The sequence below is a fragment of the Epinephelus moara genome, chromosome 9 (assembly GCF_006386435.1).
Source record: "Epinephelus moara isolate mb chromosome 9, YSFRI_EMoa_1.0, whole genome shotgun sequence".
NCBI lineage: Eukaryota > Metazoa > Chordata > Actinopteri > Perciformes > Serranidae > Epinephelus > Epinephelus moara.
In genome coordinates, this window is record NC_065514.1 from 16,954,851 (window position 1) to 16,973,835 (window position 18,985).

General features: G+C 40.4%; 1 protein-coding gene across 1 annotated transcript in view; it reads right to left on the reverse strand.

Annotated features, from left to right (window-relative positions):
* si:dkey-1d7.3 (transmembrane protein 132D) overlaps positions 1-6,138 on the reverse strand; it is a 48,695-nt gene extending 42,557 nt beyond the window's left edge. Inside the window, exon 1 of the mRNA XM_050053565.1 lies at positions 5,803-6,138. Coding sequence (XP_049909522.1) covers positions 5,803-5,872 — 70 coding nt within the window. The 5' untranslated portion in view covers positions 5,873-6,138. The remainder of the gene's footprint in view (positions 1-5,802) is intronic.
* Positions 6,139-18,985: the final 12,847 nt, after the last annotated feature.

The window sequence follows — 18,985 nt, forward strand, 5'->3', positions numbered from 1 at the left end:
TGGCACCCAATGGTACCTTCACTTTTTCTGTACCAACAAATATTTGATTTTTGAACAAGCTGCAGGGGTAAAGTAATCAACTAAAAATGCATTTCTGCTGCTTTGCTCTTTTCTAGTCACATATAGTACTAATCTTCTGTCTTCTTCCAGATGCTGAAACTATCGTGGCAGCACTGACCGCCACATTAGCTTCAGTTTCATTTTTGGCTTGCTGGGAAGCCAACAAAGGCTTAATAGATTCGGAGAGCTTCAGCCTCCTGTCTGAGGTTTCTTCTGTTGCGGTGGCTCTGCTGAGTTCTGTTGCTGGCTTCAGAGTTCTGTGGCTGGCTTTCAGGCTTTGGGGTGCTTCATGGCACTTTTGGCTCTTGTTTTAGGGTGCTTTCACACCTGCCCTGTTAGGTTCGGTCGGTTCAATCAAAGTCAAGTTCGTTTGTCACCTAAGTGCAGTTTGTTTGGGCAGGTGTGAACACAGCAATCGCACTCAGGTGCGCAACAAAAAAAAAAAACGGGCTGAGACCTTCTTGAAGAGGTGGTCCCGGTCTGGTTACAAACAAACTCTGGTGCGGTTCGTTTGTGGTGAGAACGTGTTCTGACTTCGATCCGAACCAACTGCAGTCACATGACACATTGTTTGGGTTACACATGAGCATGTTACAGTCCTGGAGGATTATTAATGTGCACCTCCTCCTGTACTGCCTTAATATGCACATTCAGCACATCCAATGCATCAAAACATTGTTTTCTAGTTGGAGCCGCGCCTCGTTTTCAAACTGTATGGTTTGGCTAAAATGAACAATGACAGCAATATAGTCCACGATGAGCAGCGCTAAAATCAACCTGCGTAGTTGTCCCTCCATTGTGACATTAGAAAGTGTCACATTTATCTTGCAAGTGTACTCTTCTTCAATGTTTTGTTTACTTCCTGGATTTTTCCCACAAGGAAATTCTGACTAATCAAGAGCCGCTTTCTTGCGCAAAGCATTTCATCTGTTCCGCTTGTAAATGCTGCCGTGAGAACACAAACGAACTCTAGGCAATTATGCAACTTTGTAACAAAATTAGTCCCTGATTCGGACCAAAGCAAGACAACTCTAGGTCTGAAAGCACCCTAAGCCTAGCGTTCTCACCCAGATGTGCCAACATTTTGCAGCAATGGATTTAATGTGAATCAGCACTCTGTAGTACCAACATAATTTGGACGGTTCCCCTAAAAGTAGGGTACCCAACCTTTACAATGACTATAAAGAGATTCAATACAACAACAAAAAAAGAGGCAAAACCACAAAATCTATGTGTCTTGCTCGTATGTAGGAGAGATGTTGAGGCCCTTAGTGTATTTGTGCCCAGGAGCCTATTGTCTCATTATCTGCCCATGGTTAGACTGATGGGAAAAGACCATACAGCGTCATCTCTATTGTATACAATATAACCAGATGGTAACAATTATACTAAATCCACAGGTCGCATATTAAGTGTTCAGCCAAATGACACACTACTGCTAAATGGCTCTATTTCAGGGAATTGAACACATTATATTCTTCATTATAGTTTTCATTTCTAGCACTAAAACATAGGAATACTATGTTTATAACTCTTATGTGGTACTCTATGCAGCCAAGGTCTCATTTAAACTTAACAGAAATAACATTTTTCCACTCTCCACGTACTACTTCTATGCACTGCAATAAAGAGAATGGCAAATGCAGAGTCTGTGTGGTAAAAAGCCTCCCTCTAACTTCCGCAGGATGACTGTTTGTCCCAACAGGATGCTGTGTGCGACAGCTCCGAACCTCCTCCTGCCAAAGACACTTGGTGTTGTGCCAGCGCCCGTGTTAAAGTTATCCAGAATTAATGTGCAAATTTCTCTATATCATAAAAATAATTTATCTGAAGGTAAACGTACGATAATGCAAAACACCTTTTCCTCCCCTAAAGGTTTCAGAAGTGATACATAATTCTTTTCTGGTTTTCTAACCATATTTCATGAACATATCCATATATAAATCAATTTTCTTTCTGAAGGCAAAGGAAAATCTATAAAAGACACAGATGTCAGAGTTGATATGAAAAATGTAGCACTCAAAAAAGTACAGAGGAAACTGTCTCATGGATTCCAGGGATCAGACTGATGCCTGAAGGAGTTTTACATTAAAAGGTCAGAGTAGATATTGGCTGGTACACATCGCATGTGCATATCCTCAAGTGAAACAGAATGCAAAGGTGATCCGACTGTGCATCAATGCTATCTGCTGCTGCGAATCAGTCTATACCTGGGGCTGTCAGAACGGAAACCCAACCGTCTAACTTGTTTAAATAAACTGACATTTAGTGGGACCCTTTATTATCTCTGCTAAGGGGGAGGGAGTTTATCTATGAACAGGCCTTTTAAAATAGGCCCCAGGCCAAGAATCAACTAATTAGATTTTGGTGATGATCCAGTTCTGAGGTTTCCACTTTTAGATGATTATTGGCTTTCAGCCATAAACACGAATGAATAGTTAAAACATCACAATCAAAGGACTTGATTCCTAACCCTGGTAAGTTTTAATCAAATTTTAGTTTTATAAATGCTGACTTTGGCCTTAAGTTGGGAAATTATTCTTCAGTAGATGTCTGTGCTTTGGAGCTGCTTTTATCATCAGTACTAGGCCTGCAACTACTATTTTCATTGTCAATTAATCTGCAAATTATCTTCTAGATTAATTGTTGGTTTTATAAAATGTTAGAAAATAGTGAAAAATGTCCCTCCCAGCCTCTCAAAGCCAAAATCTTGTCTTAAAATCTCTTGTTTTGTCCAAATCACAAAGATTTTCTTTAAAAATGATATTGGCAAAATATTTTTCAGTTGTTATCAAACGTCCTGGGGCGACCTGTGGATCCTGATCCACTGACCTCACTCTTTGGTATCAAAAGGTTCTGATCTTGTGTTACCAGCTCCCAACATAATATGATGTTATTTGTAACCCTACGAGCATGTACATTGATATTATTGAATTGGAGGCAAACACAGGCTCCTGCTGTAAAGGATGTGAAACACCACCTACATTTGGAAAAGATTAAATTCTCCTTAAGAGGGTGTCAAAACAAATTCTATCAGATCTGGCAACCGTTTCTAGACCACATTAAGAGGGATACACTAAGTTCTTCCCTTAACTAGCCTAGTTTAAATGACACAAAACATGTTCAATCTGACATCTTTCCAAATTTTTCCCAGCTTTATTTAATTTTTTTTTAGAACTGTTTATCTATTCAATGTCTTTTTTTAATTGTTTGAAATAGAACGCTAAACAGAACGATATGTTTTTGTTTTTTTCAAAGATATTTTTTGGGGCATTTTGCCTTTAATAGATAGGACAGTTAAGCATGAAAGGGGGAGAGAGAGAGGGGATGACATGGGGCACCTGCTTTATCCACTAAGCCACCAACGCCCCAGAACGATATGTTTTACTCGTAAATCTTTTATTTTGCAAACTTATGTCTTTTTCTTTACATGTATGACAAACCACCTTTAAAGGAAATGACCTCTTTAGAATGACAATACAGACAGTACTTACTGACCCTCATGCCGACAAGAAGTCCAGTGTAGTTTTTTAATCCACAAAACTCGTTCGGGGTATCGGAGGATAACAGCTAGCCGGATTTTTCCATACACTTGAAGTGCATGGAACCTATGTCCAAAATCATATTGAAAATGTAATAAAACTCCGCTAATGCATTTCAAAAACGTCAGAATGGCTCGTCCGTCCATCGTAATGCAATGCAACTCACGATACTCGAGAACAAGAACGTCTCTGAATGTTCTCGAGTCTCGCGCATGTAAACACAGCACGCCTGCAGGCTAACTGACCACGGTGAGAAATTATGCTATAAAAGTGGAGTAAATTACGTATGGAAAAATCCGGCTAGCTGTTATCCTCCGATACCCCGAACAAGTTTTGTGGATTAAAAAACTACACTGGACTTCTTGTCGGCATGAGGGTCAGTAAGTAGTGTCTGTATTTTCATTCTAAAGTGGCCATTTCCTTTAAAGGTATTTTTGATTTTTGACTTTTATTTTCTACATTTTTGTACCAGAAATTCTGTTTTTACTTTTATACGCCTGCCACTGTTTGTTTAACTTTGAAAACCCCAATAAAGAGAGTTGGGGGAAAAACTTATACCAGGCAGGAAGTGGCAAGAAATCTCTATATTTGAGAGGCTGGAAACATAATTTTACTTTAGAAATTAATTGATTATCAAAATAGTTGCCTATTATTGTTATGTTGATCGACCAAACAATTTTAAGACAAATCAATGTAGCTCTAGTCAGTATTCTACTCCAACAAGCACGTCTGAATACCTTCAATTTTTCTGTACAAATAGTACTTTTGTTGCTTGTCAGAAAAAAGCCCCTTTAATAGATCCAACGGCTGTCTCAAGGTTGTAAATCCATCCTTTTATAATGTATCCTCATACTGACTGGCCCCTATCACATCACAGGGGTATGCTGCAGGTCAGAGCAATTCATGGAATGAAGAAAACACAAAAGAGGCTCAAGCAAAGCTGACAAAAAAGCAAGAAAGGACATAGTCCATGCTGAGATGATGATTGTAAGTAATGCTCACACTCACATTCTGGTAAACATTAAAATAAAAGTGTTTGAATGAAGCCTTCCCAAAATTCCTTTGATCTGATGTATAAAATTAGTCCTGATACACACTGCTGTGCTTCACTGAACATATTATTTATTGATCAGATATCAATTTGGTGAGTCCTGGCTGGATCCCCTGAAGTATCCTGACTTGTGACATCAGAAGAACTATTTCAGCTACTGTTGTAAATGTTAGTTCGACCTCAGACGGGCTCGCTGACACAACATCTGTGACTGGACTGTAAGATAAGGCCGCCATGCATATTCATCGGCTCCCATGCAGGCGAGATATCAAAGGCTGAACTCTATCACTTAGACACGCATTAAGAGCACAGCTGCACAGCTGAGTCCTGCACCAGCAGAAATACAGCGGTCCCCACATTATGTATGATGAAAAATGCACACACAGATACCACGGGCAGATATAAACCCAGGCAATCTCAGGAAGTAGACTCTCGCATGATATCAGTATCACAGAGAGACAGACAAGCTTACTGTGACTCCATAGCTCCCAATGCAGGTTATCTTTAAACAACCAGAGGAACAGCTGTGCAACCACAGCTTCAGGCCTCTTTAATCCCACAGATGAGGTTTGCCGATGCACACCGGAGAGCGTGCTGTCACTTTCATTCAGACAGAGGGACAATGAAATGGACACAGGGCATGGGTAGTGACTTTAAAATCTTCAGAAATAGGAAAACACAGCTCACATCCTTACAAAGCCAGTCACGAAATGGTCCTAAAATCCCCCAAAATTTACGAAACTGGTTCTTTATATTTAAGGCTCACTACTCAAATATATCCTCCTACTATCTTCCTAATAACTGCATAATCATGTAGGGGTCTTCCAAAAAAGACCAAAAAGTGCTAACCACAGGAAACAGCATACTGTCTTATTTTGTTCATGTGTGAGATTGCACCAAAACTCCAATAAAAGCACATCTTGAAATTCAAATTTCTGTGTGTTCAGATCATCAAAGCATCCACAAGAGCATATGTACTCATTTCATCTTCATTAATGTTTCCTTGTAAACACAGCTGAAGCCTTTAGGCTACTTCCAGCCCAGTTATTTTCATATATGTGAAGACATTTCCTGGGTCTCCTCCAACACTCTTGATCAATAGATGAATAAATTCAGCAGCAGCTCATCAAAAGCAGACATAAATCTCACCTTCAACAGCTGTAAGAACAGTCAGTGCGATGACTGGGAGCAATGCACGGAGGGAAAAGTTGAGCATCATTTCAGCAAAGTTGCAGGTTGTGCTGCGCCCTCCGGAAGCTTTGGTGACTGTCTGCAGCCGGTTGAAAGAAAGCGCAGGAAGCAAATCACTACATTGTCTTAAAGTAAAAGTCGCTTTACTTTCTTATCCAGACGTAACTTCGCCTTGTTGCAACTGGGATAGTTTTGCAAATGTGCTCTCCTCCTTTTGGGTCCTCTGGATGATGAGAGGGATGTTTTCCTCCGGGAGCACACGGCTCGAGCTGGCACGGCAGGACAGCAACAGGCACGGCTATTCCCATGATAGAAATCTGTAAACATGTGCCGTCTGTCAGATTAACGAGACCCACGTGGGTAATCGCCGGTAGGGGAAGAGCTGCGAGCAAATTAAATGCACATGAGGTCAAGAGGATCAGTGGTTTCTCCACGAGTCATTTTTAATGTTGATTTAACAAATTAAGGATATGATTCTGGGCCAAAGGGCGAGTTCATTTGCAGGAACACATGATGATGATGATGATGATGATGATGATTTATTTTTATTTTTATTTAATTTCTTTTTTATTTTTCCAGTTATGATTATAATTATTACTATTATGATTTTTTTTAAATTTTATTTCTATTAGTATTTTTTTTTAATTTAACCAGTCATGATTATGATTATCATTATTATTATTATTATTATTATTATTGTTATTACTAATAAACTGTTTTAGAGGGAACACTCTTTATTTTTATTATTTTTCCAGTAATTATTACTATTATCATTATTATTATTATTATTTATTTTATTTCTACACATTTTTTTTCAGTTATGATGATCATAATTATTATTATTATTATTATTACTACTACTACTACTACTACTAATAAACTGTTTTAGAAGGAAAAAAAGTTCTCACTATTTCTTCTTATTATTTTGTATTATTTTTCCAGTAATTATGATTATTTTTTATTCTATTTTATTTTAATTCTATTAATTTTCTTTTATTTTTTCCAGTTATGATGATGATGATGATGATGATGATGATAATAATAAACTGTGTAAGGAGGAAAATAAGTTCTCACTGATTTTTTTTTTTTTTTTTTTACCAGAAAGTTCTTCCAAGAAATCCGCAGATGTTCATACTACACTCAGAAGGCCTTTGTATTAATCGCGACTTTACTTAAGCCAGTTTTTGAGAGGGGGGAGGAATAAAAGTTTAGCGCAGGTTTTGCCAGCTGTCAGCTGCATACTCTCAGTCCACAGCATCACATGGGATCATGCTGCGTAGGATGGAGCAGATGGATGCAGGCACTATAGCTAAAGCCTTGTGGTGTCACAGCACACTATACATTTGGCAACATGGTACAAAGGATCAGCAAACACTCATGCAAACTCCACTGTAGTCTTGTGTGGGTCCTGCTAAACTACATAAAGTTGTTTACTGACAGCTTGAGTCGACCTTAATACGTGTTCAAATAAGGTAGAAATATAGATTTTCTGTGCTACATCAGGCCTTCAGGCCACATTTAATTTCTTATCACTCCGGCTAATTATGTTTTTTTTCACTCTCTGTCTCTTTATGTATCATTTCATCTGCCTTGACCTAAAATTCCATACACTCATTATAACGAGGTACACTGTGCACCAGTGTGAGTTCAAAGCCTGAACTGAAATAGCATGGCGTCTTGTTGCAGTGTGCCCTACAACCAGGGAGACGATTATATGAGCAGCTTTGTGTCAAAGAGCGATGTGGTTAAAACACTGTGGCGTCCATCCATTGCGGTTCTGCACAGAGACGATGGACCAAGTGCTGACATCGGATTTATGGTAAAGAACACCTAGTGTTTTAATGAGCTTGGTCAGACTAGTCTTCACTTCTCCGCTCCCCAGCATCCCCCTAAATACCTGATCACTGAAACAAATGTGCTTTACTGGCAGAATGTGTCTGCCAACTAAACCCACTGTGCCCACTGCCTCAATGCCTGTTTTATTGCAAGGTGGCACCAGTGCCAAGGTGACAGCATTATGCATGCAGGCATCACTGGCAAATAAACATTTTCTCTCCTGACAGCAGAGGCTGATTAGAATAAATATGTGCCCTGGAGAGGCATTTAGGGATCTCTAAATGCCAATAAAACTTTGAAGAACTAATGGAGTCTCTCTTATCTCAAGAGAGGAACTTGATTTCACTGTACACACTGCTGTAACAGCGCAGGGCTGTAGTACATGCGTTGCATTTTGAAGCTGCTGAGCTTTAATTTGAGCAGTCTGTCTGTGGTTTTGGCTGGATGTGATTATTAAAGCTGACAGTGGCAGAGGCCACAGACTATTGAGTCTGGGAACGTCTCCAGATCTCAGTTGTTGTTCCAGACATGCAACCTGCTGCTGGTGCTATTAGAGATGACAGAGAGGTGGTCCGATGCACCGTGTTGACTCCAATACTCGATATAAAGCAGCTGCCAGGTGGCTCAGAGGTTTCCGGAGGTCATTTGATGTGGAGCAACATGGGTCACGACCTAAATCCCTGTAGAATTGTTAATTTCTTCAAACAGGAAGCGGTGCTTTATTGAGCTGCTGAAAGGGATAAATAGCAGAAGAAATTACTGGTCAGGGCCAAAGCTTAGTCAGGAATTCAGGAAATAGACCACTGACTCATCTTAGCCACTAGCAGAGTGACTCAAGGGATGACCATGACGTTCAGACAGTTGGTTGATCCTCCACTTTGTTCCAGACTCAAATATCTCAACAACTATTGACTGGACTGCCATGAAATCTGGTGCAGATGTTCATGTACCCCTAAGCAGGAATTTTAATCACTTTGGTGATTCATATACTCTTTTTTCTAGTGCCATCATAGGTCAAAATTATAATAAACCAAATACCTACAAAGCTAAAAACATTCCCATCATCTGCAACTCTATGTTTAGTGCTCATTTGGGAACTGCCCATTGGTTCGACATCCCATTGTTCCGACCATATTAAACTCATTGTTCTGAAGTCCGTTCTGAAATCATCATGATGCCCTGTGGTTAAGGTCTGGTTAGGTTTAGGCACAAAAACCACTTGGTTAGGGTCAGGAAAAGATCATGGTGTGGGTTAAAATGAAAAAGAAAGTGACAAACATAAGCCGTGAGCCTGCTCCGCCTCAAGCCGGTCGCGGCGCACCATACGCCCGCCGCGAGCCGTTCAGCACCGCGGACAGTCCGACTAATGGGATGTCGAACCAATGGGCTGTCGAACCAATGACATGGACCCGTCCCATTTGCCAATTTTAGCACGCTAACTAAGATGGAGAACATTCTCAACACGTATAGATTCCATTGTGAGAATGTTTGCATGCTAATGTTAGCATTTAGCTCAAAGCACAACTGTGACTTTGTACAGCCTTTCAGAACTGCTAGCACGATCGTAATGTCATAGTCTTGTCAGATCTGATGCTCAACTAGGCCCATGGGCGCATTATGAGATGATGAGGCATGCAAAAAGCCCCAACACCTCCCCTACATAGAAGCAAGACACACGCACTTTGTGCTAGTTTTGCCTCTTTTTGTTGTTGTTTGCGTGTCTTTGTTGTTGTTAGCAGGTGGCGAGAGGGTTCCTGGTTCAAACCTGGGGTGAAGGAGTCCTTCTGTGCGGAGTTTGCATGTTCTCCCTGTGTCAGCGTGGGTTTTCTCTGGGTACTCCAGCTTCCTCCCACAGTCCAAAGACATGCAGGTTAATTGGTGACTCTAAATTGTCCGTAGGAGTGAATGTGAGTGTGAATGGTTGTCTGTCTCTATGTGTCAGCCCTGTGATAGTCTGGTGACCTGTCCAGGGTGTACCCTGCCTCTTGCCCAATGTCAGCTGGGATAGGCTCCAGCCCCCCACCCCCCGACGACCCATGACAGGATAAGCGGTTGTGAAAAATGAATGTGATGAATATAGTTGTTAGCACCTTTTTTGTGGTTTTGTGTCTCTATATGGTAATTTTGTGTGTAGTTGGAGTTATTCTGTGTTTCTATGTAATCATTTTGTCTCTTTGAGGTCATTTTGTGTCTCTTACTGTAGGTGTCTATTTGTGTCTAATTTGGCCATTTTGTTTCTCTTTCTTTGTAATTGTTTTCTGTCTTTTTGTACTCATTTTGTGTCTCTTTGTAGTTGCTTTGCATGTCTATGTAGTCATTTTGTGTCTCTTCAAAGTCATTTTGTATTTTTTGAGGTACATTTTTGTATCATTTGGTCGATTTAAGTCCTTTTCTAGTCATTTTGGGTCCTTTTGTAGTTCCTTTGCATCTATTTGAAGTCATTTTGTATCTCTCTTAGGTGTATTTGTGTCATTTTGGTTGTTGTATGCCTCTTCGTAGTCATCCTGTGTCTCTTTGTGGTTCCTTTTTATGTCTTTTTGGTCATTTTATGTCTCTCCGAAGCTGTTTTGTATTTCTTTAGTTACTTTGCATGTCTTTGTTGTTGTATCTCTTTAAAAGTAAATTTGAGGCTCTTTGAGGTATATATGTGTTGATGTTTTTTTGTGGTCATTTTGAGTCTCTTCCTGGACAATATATGTTAATGTAGCTGACATTTTGCAGGTGACAGTAAGGAGGGCCACCAACACTTTGGGCTCCTGGGCCTCTGCCCTGTAGGTCTATTCAGTAATCCATCCATTACTAGGCCAGTATACCACAAACTGATGATGTGCCATTGGTTTGAAATACCAGACTTTGGCTGATGTACTGTGTATATACAGGAAGCTGCATGAAGATATACTTTATTAATCCCTCAGGGGAAATTCATTTTTTTTCACTCTGTTGTCATATACAGGCCCGAAATACACACACAAGCACAAACAGGACCTATAATTAAATGGAGAGATGTAGAGGGGTTCAGTGCCTTGTTCAAAGGCACCTCAGCTGTGCCCAGGGGGCAAACTGGCACCTCTCCAGCTCCCAGTCTACACTCAATATTTGTCTGGATGGGGATTTGAATATGTGACCCTCCAGTTCCCTACCCAAGTCCCTATGGACTGAGGTACTGCCGTCCCCAAATTGTGTGATTAGAGGCATCATGTTTGCCAGCTACTCTCTTTGTCCCCTGAAAGTAAATCACATGATTAATTTGCATGTGTTCATTCAAGTCCAGTGTTTGCTTCATCACTCATATAGAATTCATACTGTACGATGCTACTGACAGAATTTTAATCAAACACAAAATAATGCATCTGACTGCTGTTACAAGTTTACATCAAAACATCGGGGCTGAAAACAGAACACTCTATTTTCCGGCTCCCCACCTGTTGCAGATTGATTTGGAAGTGTGTATCTGTCTCTATTAAAACAACTAAACGTGATGACACAGGTGATTCAAGCTTAAAGTTAGAATTTAAAAAACATTCTACATAAAATTAAAAATGAAAAAAAAACCTAACATGTTTGAATAAGAAATATAATCACATCTTGATGCTTCTAAACAACAAATTCACAATAAAAATAACTAATAAGGAAATGCAACTGACACAAGAAACACACCTGATTTCTACTGAACTGTGTATGAACAAACCAAGACAGGTTACATCAAAGCGTTCATCTGACATCCAGGTGATCTATGACCTGACTACTCGGTGCACACCGGGGTCACCATATGATTAGTAGATGTATTGACCTTTACTGACAGTAATCCAGCTCACTGATGGATATTAAACTATAGCAATGTTCCATCTTCATAATCCTATTGTCCTAACTTCCATCAATCTATCAAACAAGGATTAAATCAACTCATATTGGTGTCGATGCTCTATCCAATTGGCAGGGAGGGCATGAACAGAACAATAACAGAATAAGTGGTTCAAGAATACCCAAGACAGTTGGAGCCATGAGCATAAGCCCTCTGAACGTAAATCATTGCAAACTGCTTCTGTATTCTCTACTCTGATCTCCAGGGAGTGCTGAAGTCCGGTCTCTGAACATAAAGCTGCCGTTACACCTGTGTAATAACACTTAGCGCTACAGCCTGCCAGAGGGCAGCCAGCCAGCCAGGCAGCCAGGCAGCCAGTCTTTTCCACACTCATAGTGCTAAAGCTCTGAGAGCTCTCCAGCAGAGTTGTGCCCTGTGAGGGTCTCCCACTTGGAGCAGTCTCAGCCAAAGATGAATCACTGAGGCGAGGCCCGTGCAATGACTTTCCTCCCCTCGCTGACGTCAGCTGGCATTCTTCCGCTGATGACGAATGATGGCTCTTCTTGGAGCACGGCCGCCATAAACATCGGTTTTCCACCCCGGCAGGATGCCTCGAATGAGTTACCGACCAGGTGGTACATCCTCCAACCGACAGCTTGCCCTCAGAGCGCCATGATGGACAGGTAAGAGGCTTGCCTCAAACCACCCGTTAGGAAACACATTAATGTTGGGGCGGATGGATGGACACACACACACACACAGGTGAACTAGTCAGTGTGATCTAGGTTTTTGGTTGAAAATGCTGAACAGAGATAACAAAAACGGTAGCATATCATATCACAGCATCAGGTCATGTTTTATTGGTGATATTTCCATAAATGTTTGACTAGTGTAGAGTGTGTCATTACAGTCATTTTAAGCAGGCAAAAAGGCTGTTTTATAAAGGCAAGGCCGGATTATCGACCAGGCAAAACATTCAGGTGCCTCAGGGACACAGACCATGGATGTATCAGGACAGCTGGATATAGTGTTGGAGGCGAGGCCCAGTTAAATTCTATGAAACTTGCTTAGTGTTGCATAAGGGCCAAAAAAGTTCAACTTCACAGATTTAAAATTACCTGGATCTGTCGCATCGTTGGGCCCACAGAGCAGGTACACGAGAGACTATCGCTGGCCGAGCTGACTTCTTCCGGTAAGAACTCGGCTAAGTCAAAGGTGGATAAAATGTTATCAGACCAAAATAGATCAAATCCCAATTGAGAAATGCCTCATTTTGCAGGGGTTGGGATGCATAAAAAATGTATCCACTGATTTGATGTCTCTCACAATATTCGTCTATGGGAAAAAGTCTTTTCGGCCCAATGGCATTACGTTACAAACCTGAAAGTTGTACTTACACTGTTTGGCCACTATGCCAGACTGGCTTTAAGTCTGGCGCACTTCCTGGAAACCTGCCCCAGACCCTCAGGATGTAAAGGGCTGCAGATGCCCACATCATTTTAATATCTCATGTGTCCATAAACCACATGTACTTATATGTGAATTGTGAAGTTCAACAACCTGGATCATTTACATTGTTTGGCCAATAGAGCAGGCACACGAGAGACTTTCGCTGGCAAAATATGCTGCTTGGACAGTGTCCCACACCCTTTAGCATCTGTATGACATGCAGTAGGCTTTCATGCAACTACAATGTAAACCCATCTGCGTCATTATTCAACATTCAGAGCAACTTATGTAGTATGAAGGCAGCAAACGTCTGCTTTGTGGGTGGGATGGGAAGCGAATCGGTCCAACAAGCACAGGACTTTGACCCAGGAGAGTGGGTCCATGTACCATGTGAAACTAAAACAACATTGTTGAGATATTGAGTTATTCATTTGATCTTTTCCTAACTCAAACCAAGTAGTTTTGTTGCTTAAACCTGACCGCAGATCCCGTGGCAGTCACGAGTCAACTCAACTGACTTTCCGCCAATCTCTTGTGCGTCGAGATACACCGTAAATGGCTACCCACGGCATCATTATATTAACGATAGGGGGTACTGCCCAAGCATAAAAATACGACGAGTAGGGATGAGATCACATTATGCCGCTTTGTGGTATAATGAAGCTGCCATGCTTTCTGTGCATACTGTGGTTAAAGGTAAGCGAGGACAATGCACACAAAGTGGGAGAACAGAGCGGTAAAGGGTAATTTTTGCCTGAGGGCCCTCAAGCTGGTTGACTCAGCCCTGTAATGTATCCATAAAAGGATATATAGCACACATAATGAAAGCATATACAGTCAGTATATGTAGAGGAATTTATAGTGCCATGCACATAGCCTCAAAACCTCTTTATTACACACCTACTGTATGAGCTTAGTGAAGTTTTAAAAACTGTTCCCAGAGACTTCAAAAGAAATCTCCAACTCGTCTCTCGGTATATCAAAGTCAAATTAAAATATTTTACCTGGGAGATCTCCGCTGTGATTTTAGGGCATGGGGGGTCAAATGGACGTGAAGTGTTTAACTGGCACTCTGAGGTTCTGTGAAATATTCAGAAAGGCCAGCGGAAGATGGATGTCTCCTTGTGCCCCACTCTGGTGGCGTGGCAGGCAGGACCAAAGCCAGTGATAGAGAGGTTACAACTGGCAAGAATTTTAAACATCCACCGGCCCCTGGGGGACTCCGCAGACTTACAGCTCAATATAGATCCGTTGGATAGTGAGGGAAAATAAGGGCAAGGAAGGGAGGGAGAGGAGAGGAAGGATAGGGAGAAAGGAGAGTATAGGGCAAATATATTAGAAGCAACAAAACAAATATTCATTGATTTACAAATTCAATCTCTTTGCTGTCTTGCCTCCCTGAGAGCACAATGGGAGTCTCAGCATAACCCTGCTGAAACGCCACAGTATGCTCTCAGTCTGGGAGGTTTGAATCAACATTGAAATTAGGCAAATGGTGAGAACAAATATGCATGCAGAGAAAAAAGGACGAGGAGGAGGAGGAGGAGGAGGAGGAGGAGGAGGAGGTTGAAGGACTTTTTCTCAAGTTCAGCCATACATGATGTGAGATTTGAGTCTGTGTGCTTGTGGTAACTGCGGTGACATCAGCAAATGTTGAATCAGACAATCAAATACATCGATGAAATCTGGGTTTGTCATTTTCTGTATTGCGTCCTTCATAGTGAAACTGCAGTCTGCACAATTACATGGTGTCGCCAGCCAACTGCAAAGCACTGCTGCCCTCCAGAGGATCATGGTGGAACAGCCTGAAACCAGTGACAGGTCTTACCAGTTCTGGGGGAGAACTGGGGGAAGAGGTGGTACCACTAGTTTACAGAAAAATTCATACATACATACTTTACCTCTCTTGTGGGGCAGTGCATGCTTACACTAACAAGGCAATTATATCGAGCTTCATTAAGGAGAAACCCAGTGTGCTTTAAGGTGCATACAGCAACAGATTTTGACTAACTTTTGTTATGTTTTTCAATAGATGTAAAGCTGTCCGTGATTTTCGAAGTTAAGAACAGAGTTCACAACTCAGAGGTTCCTGACTTGGTCACTTTACTCCTTTGGGCAATTGTGCACCATCAATTTAAGTGCATCAAAAGTGTTTTTGAAGCTGCTGAGAGGCTCAGATTGTCATTAGAAGTGTCTAGGAACAGGACAGTAAAGACCTTACAGAGAAATAAAATATCTAGCTCAGAGCAGGCACCCCATGTACAAAAGCTGTGTCCTTGGATTTCAAGGCCCCAAAAAATATCTAAGAAAGATAGAGTTTGTTGTGTTGGAGTACAAAAAGCCTGGCATAGTGTTATCTAAAAGATTCTAAATGTCATGGCTAAATATTCATGATTTCGACAATGTGAAAAAGTCTGTGAGGTTTCAGAACAAGACTTCTCCTTGAACGAGACTTGGTAACACACACTAACAAACAGGCTGAATCAGCAAAGGATTCTTTCCTTAATTTTGTCAGATACTTATTACAACAATCTGAGCTTGTCCGTGTCAAGCACAAATTCACAAAGCAGACACACAGACTCGGATAGAAGTTCAAGGTCTTCACTGAGGCTCAGGTTGGTACAGGGGTGATCAGTTACACGGGCAAAGGTAACCAATTCGACAGGCAAAAAGGGTGGTCACAAGGTAAAAACGGGTCAAGAAATACTAGGGAAATGCTAGAACTCTCACTCAAAGGTAAAGGCGATCAGGCAACAAAGGGGGGGGATGACAGGGACTTAAATAAACTAGGACAAAGGAGACAATGAGACAGGTGAAACACATTAAGGCGAGGGAAACTTGACAGGACGTGGGATCTGAAATGAGACGAGACAATGGTTACCAAAATAAAACAAGAAACACAGGGAAGACAAATAAACATGAACTCATGTAACTTGACGGGTCATGACAGTCAGTGGCAAAAACATGTATAAATAGAATCCAGGATGGAAATTACCAAAGATTCCTTTAAAGAGGTTACAGGTAAAGTTCTCATTTGCTGATTGGTAAGCTGTTTATTTGTCTGATGTGTCATTTCTTATTTCAGACTTCTAAAATGACACAAATTAATCACACAAGTATCTTTGTTGGATCTCAGACTTTGAGAACTTACTGTTAAACGTGATTCGTGACTCAACTTTTCGGGCTCCTTCCAATCTGAGAGAGTTTGAAGTCATGGATGAGAGTCGACATCTGTTCTACTTCAGCTCTCATTTAACAGCACTTCACTTATTTCTCGTTGTTGTTGCATTGAAACCGAGTCTGTCCAACGTCGCGTTAATTAGAAATCTAATTTTTACTGACAGTCAGACTTGTTGTTTATGAACTGCCACGCAGGCTTGTGCCTTCAGCTTTTTGTCACTCATGTAATTATGGGCAGGATGTGATTTGATGTGATGTTCCAGGTTGAATGGCAGCCCTATCACTTGATCGCTGCTGTAAAGAATATTACATTTAGATTAAAAAGATGTAATACGGAGGTAGTGTAATAACTTTGCATAAATTAATGTGTCAAATTATATCATTTGTCATATCTTGATCAACATTTTCACAAAGATAACTCACTGTCATGCTGATATTGTCATTCATTAATGAGCATGAATGAAGCTAATTTAGGGATTTCTATCCAAACAACCACTTGTTGCAGACGATGACAACCTGGGGTCGTGATTAAATCAGACAGGACCTATGACATGGCAGCCAATACCAACCACCGACTGAAGCTACTGAAAGTATGACCCATTTTCGGGCTGTGCGAGGAGACAGAGTGTGCCGTAATTGCTGGCAAATCCACAGAGAATCGTCTGGAATACATTTGACTGCACCCATTAGGACACAGTCTCTATCGACAAGCTTTTTACCTCAAGAGCCACTAATAGTCTGTCAAGTCACTCGGTTCATTAACCTGAGGAGAGGATACAGGAAGCATATTGCTCTGCAGATGGCTGCCAGTGGCTTTCTTTGGTGCTGCCATAAAAATAAGCCATTGAACTCTGTGATAGTGTCTGATATTGATCCTGATATACAAACCCAGGTTATATCACTCAAATGGGCCCATCAGAGATAGTGGAACTTCAGCTTCATACATTGTGCTAATATCAGATGCTACATGTCTGCAGTCCTGCATATTTTAAAATGTTTTTTTCTTCATTCATTTGTGTGACAGTGTGATGATTAAAGATAACTCACCCAAATCCAGGATAACCATCAGTCAGGTCCATCAGTCCAGGATATGAAATTATGATTGGAAATTTTGTCAATTTTCTCCCTTGTACAACTAGATTTTTAATATCCTTTAGATGAATTAATTACATAGCTTTAAAGATATGCTATGCAGGATTTTCCTAAAAAACAATGTGTAGACTGATTCAGAAGTAATCCCTCTCAATCATCATTTATGACCCACTAGAAGTGTGTAGCGGTGTTTTTTCAGCAGAGACTCTGCCCTCTGTATTTTCTTATTGTCTTCTCTTTTCTGTGCTCGGGACATTTATGGGCGTGTACTCCCATAGAGTTCAGGTGAGGTCAGGGCCTTGTAAAAAGGTAGTGCCAGACCATAAGCAGCAGGTATCCAAGACACACACACAAAGCACTGAAAAAATCAAAATACACTGAACGAAACAACAAATTTGTAAATCAATTTGTTTTGTTACTTCTACAAACAGTTACAGACAATTCTGCATAGAATACCTTTAAACATTATCATGATAATATAACATTATGTTGAACTATGTTACTTTTTAGCTGGTACCTTTCATTCTGGGGGTGTAAGAAAATATTGATACACTTGAGTATCGCAGTATTATGTTTTTTTGATACCCTATTGATTCTCAAAAACATTCAATCGATTTCTTTAATGAATGGTTTACATGCAAGGATTTGTGGCAGTGGTTTATTTTGTGTTGTTTACACCCCCAACCACCAGATGGCAGTGTTGTAATCTATTTTCTGCTATTTGACTCCTCTGCTCCACGTAACATATTGCTAGCGTAGCAAGCATTTGCACTTTTCCTAAAATTAGATTTTAAAAAAATCACAATGCTTACAGTATCACACAATAATACAATGTACTGATTCGAAACCCCTGTATCGTGATGCGTTTTGTATTGCCAGATTCCCACTGATACAAAGCTCTACTTCATTCATTCAGTCAATGCAACGTATCCTCATACAGTGGTTTGTATAATGAGCGCCCGATGAAAAGCATCATCATTCTACATACTAAACGTAAAATTAAATACATTAGATTTGGGCAAGTGAAGTCATGTAGGTTTAGGAGAAGAAACCTGATTTGGCATCATCATGTTCTGTAGTTGATGTAAAGTTATGTACTTATGACCATAAAGTTATGTAGGTTAGGTTTGGGCAAGGAAAGTTGCATAGATTAGGTTCAGGGAAGTAAAGTTACGTAGATTAGGTTTAGGAAAGTAAGATTACATAGGTTAAGTTTAGGAAAGTAAAGGTATGTGGTTCACTTTAGGAAAGTAAAGTTAGGTAGGTTAGGTTTTGGCAAGTAAAGTAACGTAGATTAGGTTTAGGATTAAAGTTATTTAGATTTGGTTTAGGAAAGTAAGGTATGTAGGTTCATTTTTTTCTCGTAAAATTTCATAGATTAAGGTTTAGGAAAGTAAATTACGTAGATTCAGTTTTGGAAAGTAACGTTACGTAGATTAGGTTCTGGCAAGTAAAGTAACGTAGATTAGGTTTAGGATTAAAGTTATTTAGATTTGGTTTAGGAAAGTAAGGTATGTAGGTTCATTTTTTTCTCGTAAAATTTCATAGATTAAGGTTTAGGAAAGTAAATTACGTAGATTCAGTTTTGGAAAGTAACGTTACGTAGATTAGGTTCTGGCAAGTAAAGTAACGTAGATTAGGTTTAGGATTAAAGTTACTTAGATTTGGTTTAGGAAAGTAAGGTATGTAGGTTCATTTTTTTCTCATAAAGTTTCATAGATTAGGGTTTAGGAAAGTAAATTACGTAGATTCAGTTTTGGAAAGTAACGTTACGTAGGTTAG